The following is an 18,374-nucleotide window of genomic DNA, read 5'->3' on the forward strand; positions in this document are numbered from 1 at the left end:
TTTTCTGAGGCCAATGCATGAGGAAGGCTGACTTATATGCGCACAGACCTAACCCAAGGAAATATAGTGAGCAGGTAGCCGAGATGAACTAGCGAAGATCGGGTACCGTTGTTGAATAATGTTGTTCAGTGCCGATGGCTTGAATTTTCATGACGGTATTCCTCGGAAGCTTCCTACGTGATGATTGTGTCGGAATTTGACCGACAGACCCGGGTCCCGCTTAGTCCATGGAGCACGCCACTGAAATGCAGCCCCGTATTGGAGTGGCAATCCAAACAGTAAAAGCCCTCAGGAAAGCTGTTCTCTATAGATTTTTCTCGGCCAGGAATTAGAGAGTTCTGGATGTGAGGTTAATCGTAAGGAGGCTAGTTTACGAGGGAATATGAAAATCAAAATTAGGTCACAATTTCCCCATACATGGCAGTTTGTCACCGAATTTTGCAAAATCCCCTATTGGTGAGCAACAGCGTCCTTGAACTCGACCATCCACACGACCTCCAGCCCTCCACGTCCTTTTCCTTCTTTTGTCTCCTCGTATATCGCACTAGAGCTATCCCGACTCATCTGTGCAATACCGAAGAAAGTAATCGAATCCACACGGTCTTACCGCCGTTAATTTTCATATCAGGAGACCTCTTCAACCATGGTTAATATTCTTTCTGTTTGCCGACGTGAAAATGACGCTGATATTGGACCCTTTGTATTGTAGGGTCAAACGCTATCTTCACCAGGTTCGTTGACCTCCGAAAGACTCCCCGTGGACCGTTCTTGGAGATAACAGCCATTTTTAGCTACGACAAAAACCTCGGAAACGGGACAGAATAGTCGTTTTGCGTATGCTGTGACGGAGATGCAAGGATGGAGAATAAGTCAGTATATTCTTTCGATAGTGGCGCCCGTTGACCATCGAGTTCTGTCTGTTAATCTTCTGACCCTTGTGTGAACAGCGATGGAGGATGCTCATGCGATTGTGCTGGATCTCGAGGAGAATGCTGGATCAAATACTTTCTTTGCTATATATGATGGACATGGCGGTGTGTTATCAGCTCTCATCGTCATCTCTTCAACTTGTCTCAATTGCACAATAACTCCAGGGAGTGCTGTTGCTCGATTTGCAGGCCAGAACGTTCACAAACGATTGCTTAATGAAGAGTCATACAAAGCAAAGAACTACGAAGAATCTTTGAAGAGGGCATTTTTGGGCACTGATGAAGATATGCTGGGGAGTGCGTATGCCATGTGCTTGCCGCCGTTTTCTTACTCATCGCAATTTGCAAAGACCCCGCGCATTCTAGAGACCCATCAGGATGTACTGCCGTCGCCGCACTGGTTACCGACGATAAAATTTACGTCGTACGTCATCCACTTCACCGCTCTCTCACGATTTTCCGACTTATTCATCCAGGCTAATGCCGGTGACTCACGCTCTGTGCTGAGTGTCAAGGGGGAAGTAAAACCTCTAAGTTTCGACCACAAACCGACGAATGAGGGTAATAATACCAATATCCTCTCTTACAATAAACTGATGTTCCTCTTCGCACAGTCGAGAGAACCCGAATTGCCGGCGCCGGTGGTTATATTGAATATGGGCGTGTCAATGGTGTGCCCCGTGTTTCTCCATTTCTAACTGTCATTGTAATGTTGTATTGATCAGGAAACCTCGCACTGTCTCGGGCGCTGGGCGATTTTGAATTCAAGAAGAATTATAGTCTTTCACCCGAGAAACAAATAATAACGGCCGATCCTGATGTTACCTGTCACGAAATAACCGACGAGGATGAATTTTTGGTGCTGGCTTGTGATGGTGAGTATATTTTCGAATTTTCGTAGTCCTCTTGATTAATGCCAAATAGGGATATGGGACTGTTTGACATCACAACAGGTCGTCAACTTTATACGTTACCAGGTGTCGGAAGGCAAGGAGCTCTCAGAGATCGGCGAGATGATGTGTGACCATTGTCTTGCGCCGGATACGTCCTCTGGTGCCGGCATTGGCTGTGATAACATGACCGTTCTCATTGTGGCTATTCTCCACGGACGGACAAAGGAAGAATGGTACTCATGGATAACAGACCGTGTCAAGAAGAACTATGGATACGCGACACCTAACACACTGCCGCAACTGTACGCGCAAAGCCGGCTTATGTCTTTTCGGGCAAGACGGGAGGCCCAAGAGGCAAGGGAACGGGCGAGACAGGAACTAGACGACCCCCATGCCAATGGCTATCTCACGTCTTCAGCCTTTGGAACCTTTGCACGTGTTTTGGGCAGTACCGGTGGGATATCCTATCACCCGGGAGCAGGCATCATCACCGATGGAGGGTTAATGTTTGGAGCCGATGACAGCGATGAGGAAGAGGATGACGACGATGAGAATTCATCCACAGGCACGGTTTCATACTTTGAACCAACAAAAAATCTCAAGGCTCAGTTGGCTGAGTTTGAGAGGGACATACAGGCGGAGGACGGTTTGGATGATGACGTGGATGCTCCTACCGCGGACCATTTTGAAACATCCGATGATATGGACGGCATGGAAGATCCAACGCTGGTCAGCCATTCTGACAGCTCTAGTTCATCGCCTTCAAAGCAGGAAACGCCACCTCCGCCAAATCTGCGGGTGAATGGTGACGTTCATCGCGTCGAACAACTGAAGTCGACACCTGGAGGAGATGAACCTAGTCCGGCTGTAAAGGCGGAGGGTTTGATGGACACGAGCGAAGATCCCTTTAAAGTATAGCGATGGGTACTTAATGGCTGGTTGTATCTGTTAGTTTTCTCTCTTTTTCGTCTTTCTGTGTCGTCTACTGGGTTGCTCTACCTCATATATCTATTGGTTTTGTACCACTGTCCTCCGATATCCTGATGTAGCACTGCGCATTCACTAATAGCATCGACAGCTCCTACATATGTGATCACTACTTAGTATCATACAACATTGACCGTGCATTCTGTGATGTTCCTCACGCCAGTATTTACTTACATTACCCGAATCTCGATTCTTTTTCGTACTTTCATATGTCCTTTATGGTGACCAGCTCGTTTTCGGCTAGGCATATAATCTTCTGCCCTCCTTCCTGCGTCTCAATGGACCCTACTCCCAAAAGAGACCCACCTATACCATCGTTGACCTTCAGAATGGCTTGTTTAGACCATTGTTCCGTCGGAGGCGCGGCACGGTAGATATATACGTTTGCACCCCTGTTCTGCGCACCACTTTCGAAGGCCAGCACAGCGGCGTTGGTATGATAAATAAATCTGGTGTCGCGCTTCGTCGCGAGAACAAAAGCAAGCGCTGAAAAGGTGGATGTATGGATCCATTCAGATAAATCTTCAGATCCAAGGGTGAAAACCGTTCCGTCGACGCTTTCTTTGGTGATTAGAGAGACGCTCGGGGTGGCGCTGCCTGGAAATGGCGTAGACAGAAGCCGGATCGGAATCTCGTGGGACCTTGAGGCCCAGGAAGGGCTGTCTCCATTGGTTGTGACCCAGGTCAAATACGCCTGTCGGCCCACAGAGCCGTCTACCTCCTCGTCAATCTCGCCCTCAGCGAAACTGGGCACTCCTCTTCCTAATCCCAGCCCACTCAGATCCTCTCCATCCCTCAGAGCAGCTGTGTATTTTTCCAGGGCCTCCCGGATTTTATAGAGCTCGGAGGGATCAAGGGTCTCGGGAACCTCGACAGCATGGCTCTTGAAGACCTGCATCCATCTCGTTCCTTCGTGCTGCTTTTCCACATGAAGAGTCAGCAGTCCAAAGGAGTGCTCTGCCTCTCGGTCCCACGTCCATAGGCACGAGGATAGATCAATTTCACCCCAGAACACTTCGTTGTGATAATCTGGGAAAGGAATTGCTTCTAAGGCTTCACCGTGGATGTGCAGGGTCAAGGAGTGAGCGAAAAACTCAACATGGATGTTAGGTTTTGGGGTAGTATAAGGAAGGGGGAAGGCTATTGTGAGGGAATCAGACGTCTGGTACCAGGAGTATGGAGGGGGTTTCTTGGGGCCGTCTTCTGCGTTGTCGAGATTCTCGTTGGCCCGTGGTATTGGAGCTATTTCATCCGGCTTTGGCGAATACGACGGAGTGGGCGGAATTCCGATACTTCGATACACCGAACCACCGACCAATAAGTGGCATTGTCTAGATGGGACGTAGGTGACATAAGTAGGAACGTCGTCGCCCCGTCGCTGCCAGACGACGTTCATCGTCTGAACGTCCGAGGACACAACATCGAGGGCGACAAGGTTGACTGCCCAAACATCGAAGTCAACGTGGGCGTGTTTCTTTGGGACTGGAACACCGTCGCCATCGCCACCTGCGTAGTTCCGGGATGAAAGAATTGCCACAACAGCGCTCGGAGAGGCAAAATCCACAGAATGAATGCGGAAAGGGAGGCCAGGAGACGAGGGTAATTGATAGGAGGATATCAGCTCGAAAGGTCCTGTCTCCGTCGTCCGTAAGACATACAGCGAGCCGCTGCCATCGGCAAGAAATACGACTGAAGGCGACAAAAATACCGCTGAGGGGTACTCCCTGCGATAGGTTTCAATGGAAGTAGACTCGATGGATCGTGGTATCTCAAATACGACACGAAAATTGGGTTCACCGGTTCCCTTGTTTTGAATGAAATTTTCAACCTGTGAATGCTATATGGAGAGCGCTCACCGGCGCCAGATATATAGCAATAAGATTGAATTGCGAGTCGACATAGACTGCATATTTGCCGCAAGTTGCAAGGTGATTGTGAGTTATCCTGCTCTGCATCTCTTTGAAGGTCAGTAAGGATTTGTTGGACGATGTCACCTGGGTCCCCTTGTACTCCAGGTTATATCGAGTGACAGCATCATCTTGGGCAATCGCATCCAGTCTGTACCCTTCGAATCGAGGGTTAATCAAATCTTTTTGCAGGCGGAATGAAGCCATGGCTCGATGGTGTGATGGTAAGACAAGTTAATCGGCTGCACGGGCCGTGCTGATGAACCCGGGGCCAAATCAGTAGTTCCTCATTCCCCGTATTTGGAAGGGAAATTCGAGTCTACTACTCCACAATTACTACGAGGATAATATATGAACAATATGAGGTATCTACTATCTCCCTAACCGCCGCACTTTCTTGCTTGCAACGTCAGGGGTGATTAGAAAGACGGCTGCAGCCTGCCGATCCGCTGAGGCATCGTCGAAGCATCTCTGAATAGCATATCTCAGTACCAGAGGGCCATCGGTAGGAGGGCAATCCATTAACTGAAATTTTTTACTAGCTCGAGTGCAGCTTCTCAATATTCGGAAGAGCCCAGAGCCTTTTTTCTTTGAAAACGTGATGGATAAGTTAGAGCTGCAAGTCACGATACTCAAGTCGTTTATTATAGAGCAGTGAAACTAAGCTACGCCATACATCATTACTCCCCTCCTTCAAATGCAATTAAAAATGAGAGTTGTTGTGGCTGGTTCAATGACTCGGGCCGGCGCTGTTACGGGGAACACAGAACGTTAACCTTCTACAGGAACATATCACAGGTTAGTAGACATCTCGACGAGTTATTGATCATGGCTCACACTACCAATGTGCAAATTGTTGCAATTTAAACCAAAATTGGCGGCCTCGAATCGGAAGCAAGGCATTTAGGGTAAAGAAGAACCGGATTGTTGTAACGTCAGATTTTGTCAAAACGAAGTATTCCAATCGGCGCATCCGACTCGTGCTCTAGCCTTGAGTTATCACAGGTGGTTGCGACAACGCTAATAATCAAAGGTGCCCGCGTCAGTGTCTCGCTTAGGGTGGTGGGTGGTAACGTTTTGGCATTTTCCGGGTTGCACTTCCCCTAGCATTGTATTCTCAGCATCCAACAGGGGGGATAACCACTGCGATGAAAATTTGTAAGTCCAGTCTTGAAATATGTTTCAGAGAACAAGTGATGCACATACATTATCTTCCATATAACAGGAGGTTGAGAGCGGTTCCTTGACATCAGTTGCTTCAGTCCTGTCCTGAATAACCAGCATCGACCTCTCCAATGTCGTCAGATTCTCAACAATAGCAAGAGCATCCGACCAATGATGTGCATCTGGAAAAATGAAGGGAACACCATTCGGATCCTTTATCCAACACATAACATCGTCGGGTTCTCGGGCTTTGAACCCCAGGTGAGGAGATGCACCCGACTTCCACGTAACGCGGACAGGGATTTGCGCACCGCTGTCGCTGTTCCTCACAAAGGAGATCAGACGATAACACTCCTTCGTCCAGGGAGGAGCACCATCGTGAAACTGAAGGATGTCATCCAAGGTGCAACCGGCTTCCTTTCCCAGCTTTTCCATCAACACCAATATTATACCTCTCTTGAAGATATCCTTCTCGTCTGCGATTTCTTCCACATCAAATACCGCCTCCCTCATGGAAGCTTTGAGAGGGTCTGCTCCAGCAGAGCCAAGGAGCGCCATTAATGACAGTGCACCGCAAGGCTCTGTCAAAGCGACACTTTCCGCTACGTCTCTCGTAAATTTATATGGGGTTCGAGCCACAGTAGGGGGAAGAGAGGTGACCCCGAAGTCGACGAGTCTGGAAGCATGATCGTGAGAAAGCTCCCGACCTGAAGGGTTGCTAAGAATCCAGCGATATAGAAGTCGTGAGACTGTCATCATTAAGTCACAATCTGGACACTGTTAGTGATCGAACACATATTGAACGGAATTTGATGCATACTGTTTTCATGCTCTACCTGCTTCTTCACTCCCATGGCACTAGGAGGAAAGTATTCACTGAGAATGGAATTCGGTATCTCCTCCTCTTGTGATTCCAAGAATGCAGCGTCCATGGGCCGGTATCCAGTCAATGCCTCGATCGTGCTGGACAAAATCTTGTGGTATGGTAATTTTTTGGACTTCCCCAACGCGTTTTACTGCCATATACATCTCGAGCAGTCTAGCAATAAGTCGTGGACTTGTAATCAAACTGTAAGCAAAAATCTGAACGATTGTAGCAGATGCTTACCGAGGTGATAGCCACATTGTAAACCTCTGAAGAAGAACAGGGACCCTTTCTAGCTCTGGCAAATGGCGGAGGATATAACTAGAGCAACCCTCCAAAGTATGGTCTGTTTTCGAGACTTTTGACGTGTAAGTCAACCTGGCGGGGGCCTTTTGAACAAACTCCACGCTGTCCAGTATTTCGAATACATCCATGGAGACCCTAGAGGCTGTGGATACTATTGCTCGGGGATCTAAAAGGAGTTCCAACGATTCAAGAAAGCGTCTGAGTATGGATTCCTTGGTAGATCCATCTGAGGTTGTATACAACCAGTGATCACTGGTAGCAGTCCTCTACGTCATCAAAGATGAGGTTCATTCGTTGCGAATCAGAAGAGTCATTGTTACGCAGAAGCATCCTGATGGACCGACGAAAGTTATACAGCGAGTACCTGCAGCCCTGCCGCAGTGTTTCCATCTTAAATGAGCTTGCCACAGTCACCAGGTGGACGAAGAGATCTGATACGGTGTTATCGTCAAAGGGACAACATGGAGGACATGCTTGTAGAAGCAATAGGCGGCGACGAACATCTAGAGTTGTAACTTTGGGATCCCGCGAGATGAGATTCAGGAAATGATGTAGGATGTAAATCCTTGAATAGAGAAGCATGTAAAACGCTCTTCACGCCGTTTCTCCCTCGTTCACCCCCTGCGTATCGCTCTTGTTGATCATACGTATTATCCATTCTAAATCGCTCGACCCCGTTGCCCAAGTTGATTCCTCTCTAGAGCAAACGAAATATATCAAAAAGTATTTCGCGACTGCTTCAAATAGCAGCCTGGTCTTTCCGCATCCATGCAAATTAATGACGTTCCTATAATGCTGCTTATCAGAACATAGCTAGAAGGACGGAAGGGAAAGAGTACACTGAAAAAGGTTTATAGTCCGACTCGTCACCACTACGGAAGACTGTCTCCCAGGTTGTCAAAGACTGAGTTTGGTCACCAAGGCCGGCAAGGAGGAGATGAACCCGGTCCGCGTCCGGATTGTGAACATCGCCATGAGGTCCTTTTCCTTTGTGCGTTGACGAAAAGTGGTAGTCAAGCCTACCCTCTGCGTAGTCCTTTAGGATATCGGAGAAGGGGTTGAGAATGTTCTTGGACTGGCTCTCGAGTTCGTTCGCCTCAGCATCGTCCGCATTTGGTCCTAATCAGGGAATGGTAGGTATCGGTGTCATCGGTAAAGAGGTACCTTGGATCTCGTCTTGTTCAACTCGAGCATCATTCTTGGCGTCACCCAAAACAACTGTAGAGACAGACAATGGGTATAAGAAAAGTCGGAAGATATAGGACTTACAATTAAGTTGTCTTCCTGCGAAAAAGTCTATGCAGGAAAAGATGAGCGCATATACGAGGGCTGCGAACGGAAGAAACTCAACGATGTTTCAAGAGCTCTTGATAATTTTCGTCTTGGTGCGCTTTTCGAACCATATCATAAACTTCGTCCGGGGGTTCTTTACGATCGATTGTCCCAAATAAAAAATGCTCTAGAATCGTGAAACGCCTGACCTCGTTCTTGGTGTCACACTGAAACCGGCTCAAAATCATATCATTTATCATTCTGATGTGTTCATCGCTCCAAGGTGCACAATAGGCCCTTTCCAGTGGGATCGTGCGGTCCATCGTTGCCACGTCAGGCACTAGTTAACGTTGAAGAAATTGGTCACTACACTGGAAGGAGGAGTGACCTACTCGGTACATCTATTGTGGTTCAATAAAAAAGACGGATATCGTGAAAATTAAATGCACGTACGTTCTCTAGTTGACTCGGGGCTGCCTAAAACATCTGGCATCGCATCTGGCATAGCTAAGACAGCTAAGACATCCTTCCCGTGCCCTGCCTGCCCTCCTGATCGTCATACGGCGTTACCGACGTTACACAGCATTACAGTTGTGACCGGGGCCGGCAGCTGTTAACAGCGAAAGAATCCAAGAAATCGGGTTAATAGCAGGGTATCCCAACGCACCTTGTGAATAAAGATGCATAAATCAAGCTTTGCCAGCCCTATGGCTGCCGTGCTGAATCATTCCTTTGCCAGGCACAAAAAATCATACCCCAGCTACATAGTTCGGAAACGCGAATCTCGACCCTTCTTCCTGTACCAGCTTCAGAAGTAGGCGCTGCACCAATGTGTTGCCAATGTCATGGAGTCTTGTAAACAATGGCGGGAAACACGTCGAGAGGGATTCAATTCAGTCACAGCGCGATGGGCTCTTTGATTATGCTCTTCCCTATCTGCGAGCATCTTGAACAGCAAGCGATGTTCTGGTCTACGTAGGGGACCGATACACCATTGCCTCATGATATGCCTTCAGAAGATATACGTGCCATTGCCATGGGAAGGCCTGGAAAACATGGTAGAGGCCTCCTTACAGAGGAACCTTCCGTGTCGACCCACTACTCGCTTCACGACATGGCTCATCGTAACCTTGTTACGAAATCCTGCCCTTACCGTATTGGTCCCTCCATGGCACGATCCTGGGTCTGGCAAAAGGTGTTGTGAGGATCGTTCTTGCGGCTGACGCCGCCGATACAGTCTCCGAGGAGGTCACGTCGATGGCTTTTCAAGAAGACGCGTAAATTCGTGCCCTGCTCCTTCATCATGACCTGTCCGATTCGGATCCACTTTCGCAGGTGGCCAAGGTGTATGTGGATATAAAGATTCCCCGTGTCGGAAGAATCCTTACGATGGGAGGACGCCGTATAGACGGGAATGTAAGAGACAAGTTAATCGGCTTCACGGGCCGGGCCACTACGATGAACCCGAATAATTTGCGGCTAAGTCAGAAGTTAGTAGTGGACAAGGTTCCTCACTAGGTCTGGAAGGAAACAGATCTACTTTCACGAATGGTACGAGGACAATATACGAACGACATGAAGCTTCTAGAGTAAATGCCTCCCTGGCCACCACACCTATCAAGGCTGATTATGAGGCATCATCGAGGCGTCTAACTCGAGACTGGCATATCCATGTACCGGAAAACCTTGCAGTAGGAGGGCGGCCGATTAATGGACAGAGCCGACTAGCTTGAGAGCAGCTTCTCGATATTCAGAAGAGGCAGATCTTTTCTTAAAAACGTGATGGATTTGGAGCTGCAAGTCACAATGCTCAGGTCGTTTAAGATGGAGAGATGAAGCTACAACTACGCCGTATATCATTCCCCCCTCCTTTGGATGCAATTACACCTGCGAGCTGTTGTGGCCAGCCGAATGGCTCGTAGCGGCGCTGTTACGGGGAACACAGAGCCTCTACAAACACAAATCACAGTTTAGCAGGCACCTCGACAAGAGATCGACCGTAGCTCACATCACCGATCTGCAAATTGTCGCAATTGATACCAGGATTGGCTGCCTCGAGACGGGAGACAGAGATCCCTCCCTCGGTGGCGATGTCCCAGCAGGTATCATTGGCCGTTAGTAGATCATCCTCCCAACATCAGCGTTGAAGTCCGACGGCACCCTGTGTACGAGCGTCGCAGGCACAAGCGGGGCGATGTCGGTAAACAGCGTTGGTCGGGGCGCGCTACTAGGTATCTCGTTGGTTGCTGGTTTGATCTTGACCTTCTTGTAAAAGACATTTACTGGTATGGACACTGGTGCTAAGAACATTTCTTGTGACAGACTAGTGGACTGTTTTATATAATAATCTTATATTGTGTAGAATTTTTTTAAAAAGACCTGACGCATCGCAATGCTACATGTATGGTGGGGGTGGATCTTTGAGTTTAGATTTGTACATGAACTGACCTTGTTCTTCTTTCCGTTGCTCACAGGTGACGATTCGACATAAATCCACTGTCTGGCGGTGATTGTCTTGTGAAAATCACCGGGGATGGAAGCTGGGCGTCAGGGAAGTCGATGTTAAGGCAAAGGTTTGAGAACGCAAAATCAAATGTCAAGTTATGACTCCAGATACTTGAGTAGTGTAACTACTGTCGAACAACAGCATCATGAAAGCTGGTGGATTAGGCATTACTAGGAACGCAAATTCTCTGAACGCCACATGTTAACAAATTCATAGGTTGACTATCGCGACTTACCTCTCCGGTCTGAAGGTTCGAGCACTCGATACCAGGATTGGCCGCTTCGAGACGGTCGATGGTGATACCGCCCTGCGCAGCGATGGCGTAGCAAGTGTCACCGGCGACGACGATGTGGGTGTATCCTGGGGTTCCATTGTCGCACGCAGCTTTGACACCTGAGGAGGAGAAATGAGTAGGAAGGAGAAGCGGGTATGAAGGAACGTACTGGCACTCATGGCCGCAACCGCGATGAAAACAATGGAGATGAAAGCACGAGAGAACATGTTTGAATGTAGCTTTGGATGCTGGATTGTTCAACGAGCTGGGTTCACTTTTATACGCGTTCAAGTCCTAGATCCTACATACCCAGAGTACCAACTTGGTGACCCAAGTATTGCATCGTCGTACTAATGCCCGTGATGATCGTATTCGTGAGCCACTAGTGTCTGACAACCTCAGGATAATTAAAAAAAGCGGGGTTTCCGAGCGCTGCGATCAAAACGGGAGAAGTGATGTCTATGCGCTAGAAGGAGGGTAGGTGCTTCGACTAGCGCAGTAACGAAGCATGAGCTTCGATGTTTTATGGCATGGCACAGTTGAATCATATTCCAATAAGTTTAGCAGCTGAGCGCTGAGCTCTTCAACTATTCCATGGGGGGTGCACAAGAGCACCTACGGTTTGTTAACCGCATTTGTTTATAGTCCAGGGCCTATGGAAATGGAAACAGCGTTCCAGAAAGTAAATATCTGAAGAATAATAAGAATTATTAGAAGGGACGCCGAATTACAGATATCGGGCATTTGTTGGTTGGTCGTGGACAGTGGACACCGGATGTAACAGCGTGGAAGCTCCTAAGCTCCAGGGCAGACTCCAGTCCTTCTTGTTTCTCTATTCTTGCCATCGAGGAGTTCTACGCCGGAGGTCCTTATCTCCTTGGACTGCTCGCACCAGAAGGAACCCGGTAAATGGCGTTGTTACGCATGGTGTTCCTTCCTTTGAGCTTTAGAGCTTCACCGGCTGTCGGTTGCACCAACTTCTGCTTGAACTTGCCCCGAATCAGAGAAACCGGTATTCCTGCCTGATGGATGTCGGTGATTATCGTCATTGTTCTCAGGTTTAGCGATGGCCCTCCCCACCTGATGGATGACGCTTGTTGGTTATCGTCATTGTTCTCGGGTTGAGCGAGGTTCCTTCCTGCCTGATGGATGTCGGTTCTCATCGTCATTGTTCTCGGGTTTGAGGACGGTGGTTGTCATCTGTTTTTGCTGTCCTTGTTTTAGCCATCGCGCGGCAGTTTTTTGGCCACAGACCATCCGTCCCACGTCGGAGAACACTGAGCCGTCGTACTTGTCTCATAATAACCATGGTTCCCGCTCATCGCAAGACTCTCACACGTCTTAGTGTATCATCGCATATCCTCGCTATCGAGGTCCTTCGTTGGGGGAACGCTATTGAATGTAGCTTAGGTGCTGGAATGTAGGGGATGGTCTGGTGGCTCTTTTATACTCACTTGAAAGTAAACATAAATGACGGGAAAGTAGTTTTGTTTCATCGTCGTCCCGTGGTAGTCGCAATAAAAGTTGGTGTCCGTAAGTTACAGGAACCTAGAACCGAGGTCAAATTCTCTGAGCCCCCGTTTGTGCTTGCGATCACATGGCGAACTCGAGTTGGACTAGCATGTCTACCGCTTCCCCAGTTGGAGCCGAGATTAGCACTATATGTACATCATGTACTGGAGATTTTTCGAGCGACGGCGATATACGTCGCGCCGGAATCACTCTGGAGATCAGCTAGCTAATCATAGTAGTACACTTGACCAGGACTTGTCGCTTTGCTTAGGGTACTCATTGATTTTACTTGGATTGGATTTGTCGGTCCCTATGGCAGTATTAAACCCGTGAGAGGTTCACAGCTAACACCTGGTGGATATCACAGCGGCACGGTACTGCTATGGTCTGTGACACATTATGTGGCGGCACAGAACCCCGGTGTTCCTTATTGGGACCGCATACCGGGTTTCTAACCTCTAACCTCTTGGCACGGAGGCAGAAAATACAGATAAGTATTTGCGGTTTAAGCATCGTGTCCCAACGATATATCAATGGAGTCGACTCGAAGGACCGACAAAACAACTTCTACTTCACCTTGAAGTCTAACGTGAAAGTGAAGGGGAGTGAAAATAACGTGACTAATGATGGGCTGGTCGGACAGTCCAGGACGGCCCGGTCTGTCTCATGTTTTTCATGTTCGAATCGTAACGTTTCTCCCTCTCCCTCTCCTCTTTCTGTTTGCTAATGCTTATCCCCCCGATGCCAGCGTGCTCAAACCACTGTTTTCACCTGAATCTCTCCATTATTTGATGAACTTCACACACTAAGCTGAAAGAAAATTTCGTGTATGGCTCCATCGCGCAAGTTTGTGCCAGCCGGATATGCCCTGGGCAATACATTAAGTCCCATTTCGCATGCTAGGCAAATATGTTTGGAACAGCTATTTTCAGTACATGGCTTCTAGTTCCAACTCGAGTTCGCCCATGTTGATCGCAGCACACAAAACGGGGCTCAAGAATTTGACCTCGGTTCTAGGTTCCTGTAACTTACGGACACCAACTTTTATTGCGACTACCACGGGACGACGATGAAACAAAACTACTTCCCGTCATTATTTTTTTACTTTCAAGTGAGTATAAAAGAGCCACCAGACCATCCCCTACATTCCAGCACCTAAAGCTACATTCAATAGCGTTCCCCCAACGAAGGACCTCGATAGCGAGGATATGCGATGATACACTAAGACGTGTGAGAGTCTTGCGATGAGCGGGAACCATGGTTATTATGAGACAAGTACGACGGCTCAGTGTTCTCCGACGTGGGACGGATGGTCTGTGGCCAAAAAACTGCCGCGCGATGGCTAAAACAAGGACAGCAAAAACAGATGACAACCACCGTCCTCAAACCCGAGAAAAATGACGATGAGAACCGACATCCATCAGGCAGGAAGGAACCTCGCTCAACCCGAGAACAATGACGATAACCAACAAGCGTCATCCATCAGGTGGGGAGGGCCATCGCTAAACCTGAGAACAATGACGATAATCACCGACATCCATCAGGCAGGAATACCGGTTTCTCTGATTCGGGGCAAGTTCAAGCAGAAGTTGGCGCAACCGACAGCCGGTGAAGCTCTAAAGCTCAAAGGAAGGAACACCATGCGTAACAACGCCATTTACCGGGTTCCTTCTGGTGCGAGCAGTCCAAGGAGATAAGGACCTCCGGCGTAGAACTCCTCGATGGCAAGAATAGAGAAACAAGAAGGACTGGAGTCTGCCCTGGAGCTTAGGAGCTTCCACGCTGTTACATCCGGTGTCCACTGTCCACGACCAACCAACAAATGCCCGATATCTGTAATTCGGCGTCCCTTCTAATAATTCTTATTATTCTTCAGATATTTACTTTCTGGAACGCTGTTTCCATTTCCATAGGCCCTGGACTATAAACAAATGCGGTTAACAAACCGTAGGTGCTCTTGTGCACCCCCCATGGAATAGTTGAAGAGCTCAGCGCTCAGCTGCTAAACTTATTGGAATATGATTCAACTGTGCCATGCCATAAAACATCGAAGCTCATGCTCCGTTACTGCGCTAGTCGAAGCACCTACCCTCCTTCTAGCGCATAGACATCACTTCTCCCGTTTTGATCGCAGCGCTCGGAAACCCCGCTTTTTTTAATTATCCTGAGGTTGTCAGACACTAGTGGCTCACGAATACGATCATCACGGGCATTAGTACGACGATGCAATACTTGGGTCACCAAGTTGGTACTCTGGGTATGTAGGATCTAGGACTTGAACGCGTATAAAAGTGAACCCAGCTCGTTGAACAATCCAGCATCCAAAGCTACATTCAAACATGTTCTCTCGTGCTTTCATCTCCATTGTTTTCATCGCGGTTGCGGCCATGAGTGCCAGTACGTTCCTTCATACCCGCTTCTCCTTCCTACTCATTTCTCCTCCTCAGGTGTCAAAGCTGCGTGCGACAATGGAACCCCAGGATACACCCACATCGTCGTCGCCGGTGACACTTGCTACGCCATCGCTGCGCAGGGCGGTATCACCATCGACCGTCTCGAAGCGGCCAATCCTGGTATCGGGTGCGACAACCTTCAGACCGGAGAGGTAAGTCGCGATAGTCAACCTATGAATTTGTTAACATGTGGCGTTCAGAGAATTTGCGTTCCTAGTAATGCCTAATCCACCAGCTTTCATGATGCTGTTGTTCGACAGTAGTTACACTACTCAAGTATCTGGAGTCATAACTTGACATTTGATTTTGATTTGCAACATGCTTTACCTCCCGCTCCTCTTGCTCCTTGCCAAGACGAATTGGTATCCTAGAGTCCCAATCGTGGCAGATTAGTGGTGACACTATTATGTATCCTCAAGTTGACCAGACTGAAAATCGATCACCAGCATGACTACGGAAACGAGAAACGAGAAAATAATACTTGATGGAGTCTCACTAATGATTTGGGCCAACTATTGTCTTCAAGAATACCGTTCACGCTGGTAACCGTAAGCCACAGTTCTCGTTCTAGTGCTGATTGTCAGCTCAATGTACTTACATCGAAAAGAAATACGGATACTTGTTGAGCCGGAACCTCAAGCTTTTCTTGAATTCTTCGATAGAACAAAGACACCGTTCTCAAACCTTTGCCTTAACATCGACTTCCCTGACACCCAGCTTCCATCCTCAGTGATTTTCGCAAGACAATCACCGACAGACAGTGGATTTGTGTCGGATCGTCACCTGTGAGCAACGGAAAGAAGAACAAGGTCAGTTCATGTACAAATCGAGTGGTTTTTAAACTCAAAGATCCCACCTCCACCACATACATGTAGCATTGCGATGCGTCAGGTCTTTTAAAAAAATTACACACAATATAAGAGTATTATATAAAGCAGTCCACTAGTCTGTCACAAGAAATGTTCTTAGCACCAGTGTCCGTATCAGTAAATATCTTTTACAAGAAGGTCAAGATCAAACCAGCAACCAACGAGATACCCATGGCGCCCCGACCAACGCTGTTTACCGACATCGCCCCGCTTGTGCCTGCGACGCTCGTGCACAGGGTGCCGTCGGACTTCAACGCTGATGTTGGGAGGATGATCTAACATCTCATCAATCATATTGCACGTACAATTATGCTTAAAAGAACTCACCCTTGGTGCACCACTTTCAGCAGAAGCGCTTAGTGTGCCACTACTCGAGTCAACGGTATATGTTTTGCAGGTCAACACATCGACCACAGTTTCCCCCTTGTTGTAGACCCCGGAAACGCTCCAGGACGCGGAACCGGAAGAACCGACGTTTGTCAGGAGAGCGAGCATGGGGGGCTTGGAAATGGCAATTGCACCGATGTCGCTTTGGGAGACGAAGGACATCTAGGAAAAAATTGAGAGATTGAAGAAAACGGAGAGAGACGCGTTACTTTAGTGGTCAAGAAGCTAGAACTGGCATTGACGGCCAATTGTCGGGCAGTGTTGATAGCTTTGATGTGCGTGACGAGGTCCTTGTCTTCTTGGTATCCGCTAAACCAGAGACTATGGGAAATCACTTAGTATGGCTACAGACAACCAATCAGAGGAACGCTGAAACGCACGCTTCGCGGTTAAAAGGGTCCGAGGAACCTGTATAGCCCTGCTCCTGGCCCTGGTAGAGAATGGGAATACCGTCATGAATGAATGGGAAACTGATGGCATTCTTAACCAAGCCCGTGTCAGTGGTGTGCGACTGGAATCGTGGCTGGTCGTGATTCTCTAAGAAAGCGCCAGTGCCGAATAGGCCGTTCTTGTATGATGACTGCGCTTGGGTGACTGCGCTTTGGATGGCTGAAAGGTTTCCAGATGTAGTGTTAAATGCCTCGGTTAGGGGGTACCAGGTAGGGTAGTCTAGAACGCTGTCCAAAACCTCTGGAGAAGGGTATGTGAGAATATGATCCAACAAGATACTGGATAAATTTACGGGTATAGTCACTGGTATAAGTGATGTTGTCAGTCAATACCTGCAGGATATTCAGTCAGAGAGCAAGCATTGAAAATTTGGCGACGCACCTCTCCGATAGTAAAGACACCGGCTGCCGAGGCAAAGGCGGGCCAAAAGTCTTTGCGGATGTGTTTGACAGTATCAATCCGGAGACCATCAATACTGTATGTATTAACGAAACTGGTAACCCATGAATTCCATTCCTGGACGATCGTGCTGTTCTCCGTGTCAATATCCATGAGTGGGAGACTGAGAGAATCGAGATTGATAAGCTGTCAATGAGAAGAATGGCGAGCGTACTTCGAGTCTCCCAGCCAGCACTGCTCGACATTCGTCTGATTATTATAGTCGCTAATGAAACATTCCGTGTGGAAATCCGTCTCTGCTGAGAAGGGTGACAGGCCAGAGTAGTCGAACGTTTGCGGGAGTGTCGAGGAATTGCTTGAAGGATTCTGTACGAAACTGATAACGAGTTGGCTCCTGAACGGACCCAACAGGATATATGCGACTCACTGGTTGACCACGATGTCGACCATGAGGTACATCCCCCGTGCATGCAGCGCAGTCGCGAGACTCTTCAGGTCATCCTCGGAACCGTAGTGCGAGTTGAGAGAGTTGATGTCCTGTGTCCAGTAGCTATCGGAATCCGAATTAAGTCTGCAGCTGGGAAAAAACAAGCGCGTAGGACTCACCCATGGTAAGCATACCCGTACGCCGTCTCCGCCTCGATATTTTTGACAATAGGCGAGATCCAGATTGCGTCGAAGCCCATATTCTGGATGTAGTCCAGATGGTTGACAATCCCAGTCCATGAGCCACCACAGTAAACACGGTCTTCAGTATTACAGGTTGCAGAAGAGTCGTTCGAGAGAGCAAAACGGTCGGTAATGATCTAGGGTAGTCGCGATTATCGACTACAAGGCGCAGGGCAGGCGGGAGTGTGCTTACTTGATATATGGAACGTGACTTCCATTCATCAGCAGAGGCTGCAAAAACGTGAGGAAGGAAAAGAAAGAGCGACAGGGCTGGTGCCAGTGAATGAAGCATAGCGAATGAGTGCGAAGAGCAAAGAACGAAGGGAACGAGTCTGGACAAGTAAAGAACGAGGAACACGAATTGGCAAAGGTTCTTCGCCGGCAACTTCCCACCGCGGTCAGGAGTCCCGGCCTTGCCGCTGACCAATCGTGTCAGAATTTTTTTCAAAACAGCAGCTGTAACAACTTCGAGGTCAACTTTGCCCGCCTTCGCCCCAAGGCGCCGCCCCTTCAAGCAGTCAGCCACTTTAAA

The 18,374-nt window shown here is 48.3% G+C and overlaps 6 protein-coding genes across 6 annotated transcripts; 2 read left to right on the plus strand and 4 right to left on the minus strand.

The window, feature by feature from the left end:
- The first annotated feature begins 435 nt into the window (after positions 1-435).
- On the plus strand, positions 436-2,877 carry EV420DRAFT_1053309 (PP2C-domain-containing protein). The gene is made up of 10 exons (XM_060465544.1): positions 436-646; positions 710-731; positions 792-869; positions 948-1,034; positions 1,095-1,226; positions 1,280-1,353; positions 1,406-1,490; positions 1,544-1,600; positions 1,655-1,804; positions 1,854-2,877. Exons 1-10 carry the CDS (start codon positions 644-646, stop codon positions 2,738-2,740), a joined length of 1,575 nt encoding a protein of 524 aa, XP_060335732.1. The 5' UTR covers positions 436-643; the 3' UTR covers positions 2,741-2,877.
- EV420DRAFT_1053494 (uncharacterized protein) lies at positions 2,878-4,987 on the minus strand. The gene is made up of 2 exons (XM_060465545.1): positions 4,666-4,987; positions 2,878-4,613 (listed from the first exon to the last, which is right to left on the minus strand). The coding sequence occupies exons 1-2, from the start codon at positions 4,921-4,923 to the stop codon at positions 3,015-3,017; spliced, it is 1,857 nt and encodes a 618-aa protein (XP_060335733.1). The 5' UTR covers positions 4,924-4,987; the 3' UTR covers positions 2,878-3,014.
- Positions 4,988-5,555: 568 nt separating this feature from the next.
- On the minus strand, positions 5,556-7,097 carry EV420DRAFT_1053591 (uncharacterized protein). Its single transcript, XM_060465546.1, has 4 exons — positions 6,989-7,097; positions 6,701-6,937; positions 5,923-6,650; positions 5,556-5,859 (listed from the first exon to the last, which is right to left on the minus strand). Exons 2-4 carry the CDS (start codon positions 6,810-6,812, stop codon positions 5,737-5,739), a joined length of 963 nt encoding a protein of 320 aa, XP_060335734.1. The 5' UTR covers positions 6,813-6,937; positions 6,989-7,097; the 3' UTR covers positions 5,556-5,736.
- A 3,756-nt stretch (positions 7,098-10,853) lies between these two features.
- Positions 10,854-11,330, minus strand: EV420DRAFT_1760613 (uncharacterized protein; the record flags this gene model as incomplete). The annotated part of the gene is made up of 3 exons (XM_060480633.1): positions 10,854-11,016; positions 11,065-11,222; positions 11,273-11,330. The coding sequence occupies 3 exons, from the start codon at positions 11,328-11,330 to the stop codon at positions 10,990-10,992; spliced, it is 243 nt and encodes an 80-aa protein (XP_060335735.1). The 3' UTR covers positions 10,854-10,989.
- Positions 11,331-14,954: 3,624 nt separating this feature from the next.
- Positions 14,955-15,295, plus strand: EV420DRAFT_1638165 (uncharacterized protein; the record flags this gene model as incomplete). Its single annotated transcript, XM_060476804.1, has 3 exons — positions 14,955-15,012; positions 15,063-15,220; positions 15,269-15,295. The coding sequence occupies 3 exons, from the start codon at positions 14,955-14,957 to the stop codon at positions 15,293-15,295; spliced, it is 243 nt and encodes an 80-aa protein (XP_060335736.1).
- A 502-nt stretch (positions 15,296-15,797) lies between these two features.
- On the minus strand, positions 15,798-18,345 carry EV420DRAFT_1517206 (glycoside hydrolase family 13 protein). Its single transcript, XM_060471992.1, is given in 11 exon segments — positions 15,798-15,896; positions 15,907-16,212; positions 16,265-16,486; positions 16,534-16,645; positions 16,705-17,014; positions 17,067-17,106; positions 17,156-17,336; positions 17,388-17,549; positions 17,601-17,723; positions 17,780-17,979; positions 18,036-18,345. 10 exon segments carry the CDS (start codon positions 18,132-18,134, stop codon positions 16,066-16,068), a joined length of 1,596 nt encoding a protein of 531 aa, XP_060335737.1. The 5' UTR covers positions 18,135-18,345; the 3' UTR covers positions 15,798-15,896; positions 15,907-16,065.
- Positions 18,346-18,374: the final 29 nt, after the last annotated feature.

The sequence above is a fragment of the Desarmillaria tabescens genome (assembly GCF_030435595.1).
Source record: "Desarmillaria tabescens strain CCBAS 213 chromosome Unknown EV420scaffold_6, whole genome shotgun sequence".
Lineage (NCBI taxonomy): Eukaryota > Fungi > Basidiomycota > Agaricomycetes > Agaricales > Physalacriaceae > Desarmillaria > Desarmillaria tabescens.

Bases quoted from the DNA above. Each gene is read 5' to 3' on its own strand.
- EV420DRAFT_1053309 (XM_060465544.1), top strand. The intron at 1,035-1,094 runs GTGTGTTATCAG...CAATAACTCCAG, and splicing joins TATATATGATGGACATGGCG to GGAGTGCTGTTGCTCGATTT. The intron at 1,601-1,654 runs GTGTGCCCCGTG...TGTATTGATCAG, and splicing joins TGAATATGGGCGTGTCAATG to GAAACCTCGCACTGTCTCGG.
- EV420DRAFT_1053494 (XM_060465545.1), bottom strand. From the start codon at position 4,923: ATGGCTTCATTCCGCCTGCAAAAAGATTTGATTAACCCTCGATTCGAA. The intron at 4,614-4,665 runs GTGAGCGCTCTC...ATTCAAAACAAG, and splicing joins TTGCTATATATCTGGCGCCG to GGAACCGGTGAACCCAATTT.
- EV420DRAFT_1517206 (XM_060471992.1), bottom strand. From the start codon at position 18,134: ATGCTTCATTCACTGGCACCAGCCCTGTCGCTCTTTCTTTTCCTTCCT. The intron at 17,724-17,779 runs GTGAGTCCTACG...GGATTCCGATAG, and splicing joins TACGGGTATGCTTACCATGG to CTACTGGACACAGGACATCA. The intron at 16,213-16,264 runs GTGAGTTCTTTT...ATGAGATGTTAG, and splicing joins CTGAAAGTGGTGCACCAAGG to ATCATCCTCCCAACATCAGC.
- EV420DRAFT_1053591 (XM_060465546.1), bottom strand. From the start codon at position 6,812: ATGGACGCTGCATTCTTGGAATCACAAGAGGAGGAGATACCGAATTCC. The intron at 6,651-6,700 runs GTATGCATCAAA...AACAGTGTCCAG, and splicing joins GCAGGTAGAGCATGAAAACA to ATTGTGACTTAATGATGACA. The intron at 5,860-5,922 runs GTATGTGCATCA...TTTTCATCGCAG, and splicing joins CCTGTTATATGGAAGATAAT to TGGTTATCCCCCCTGTTGGA.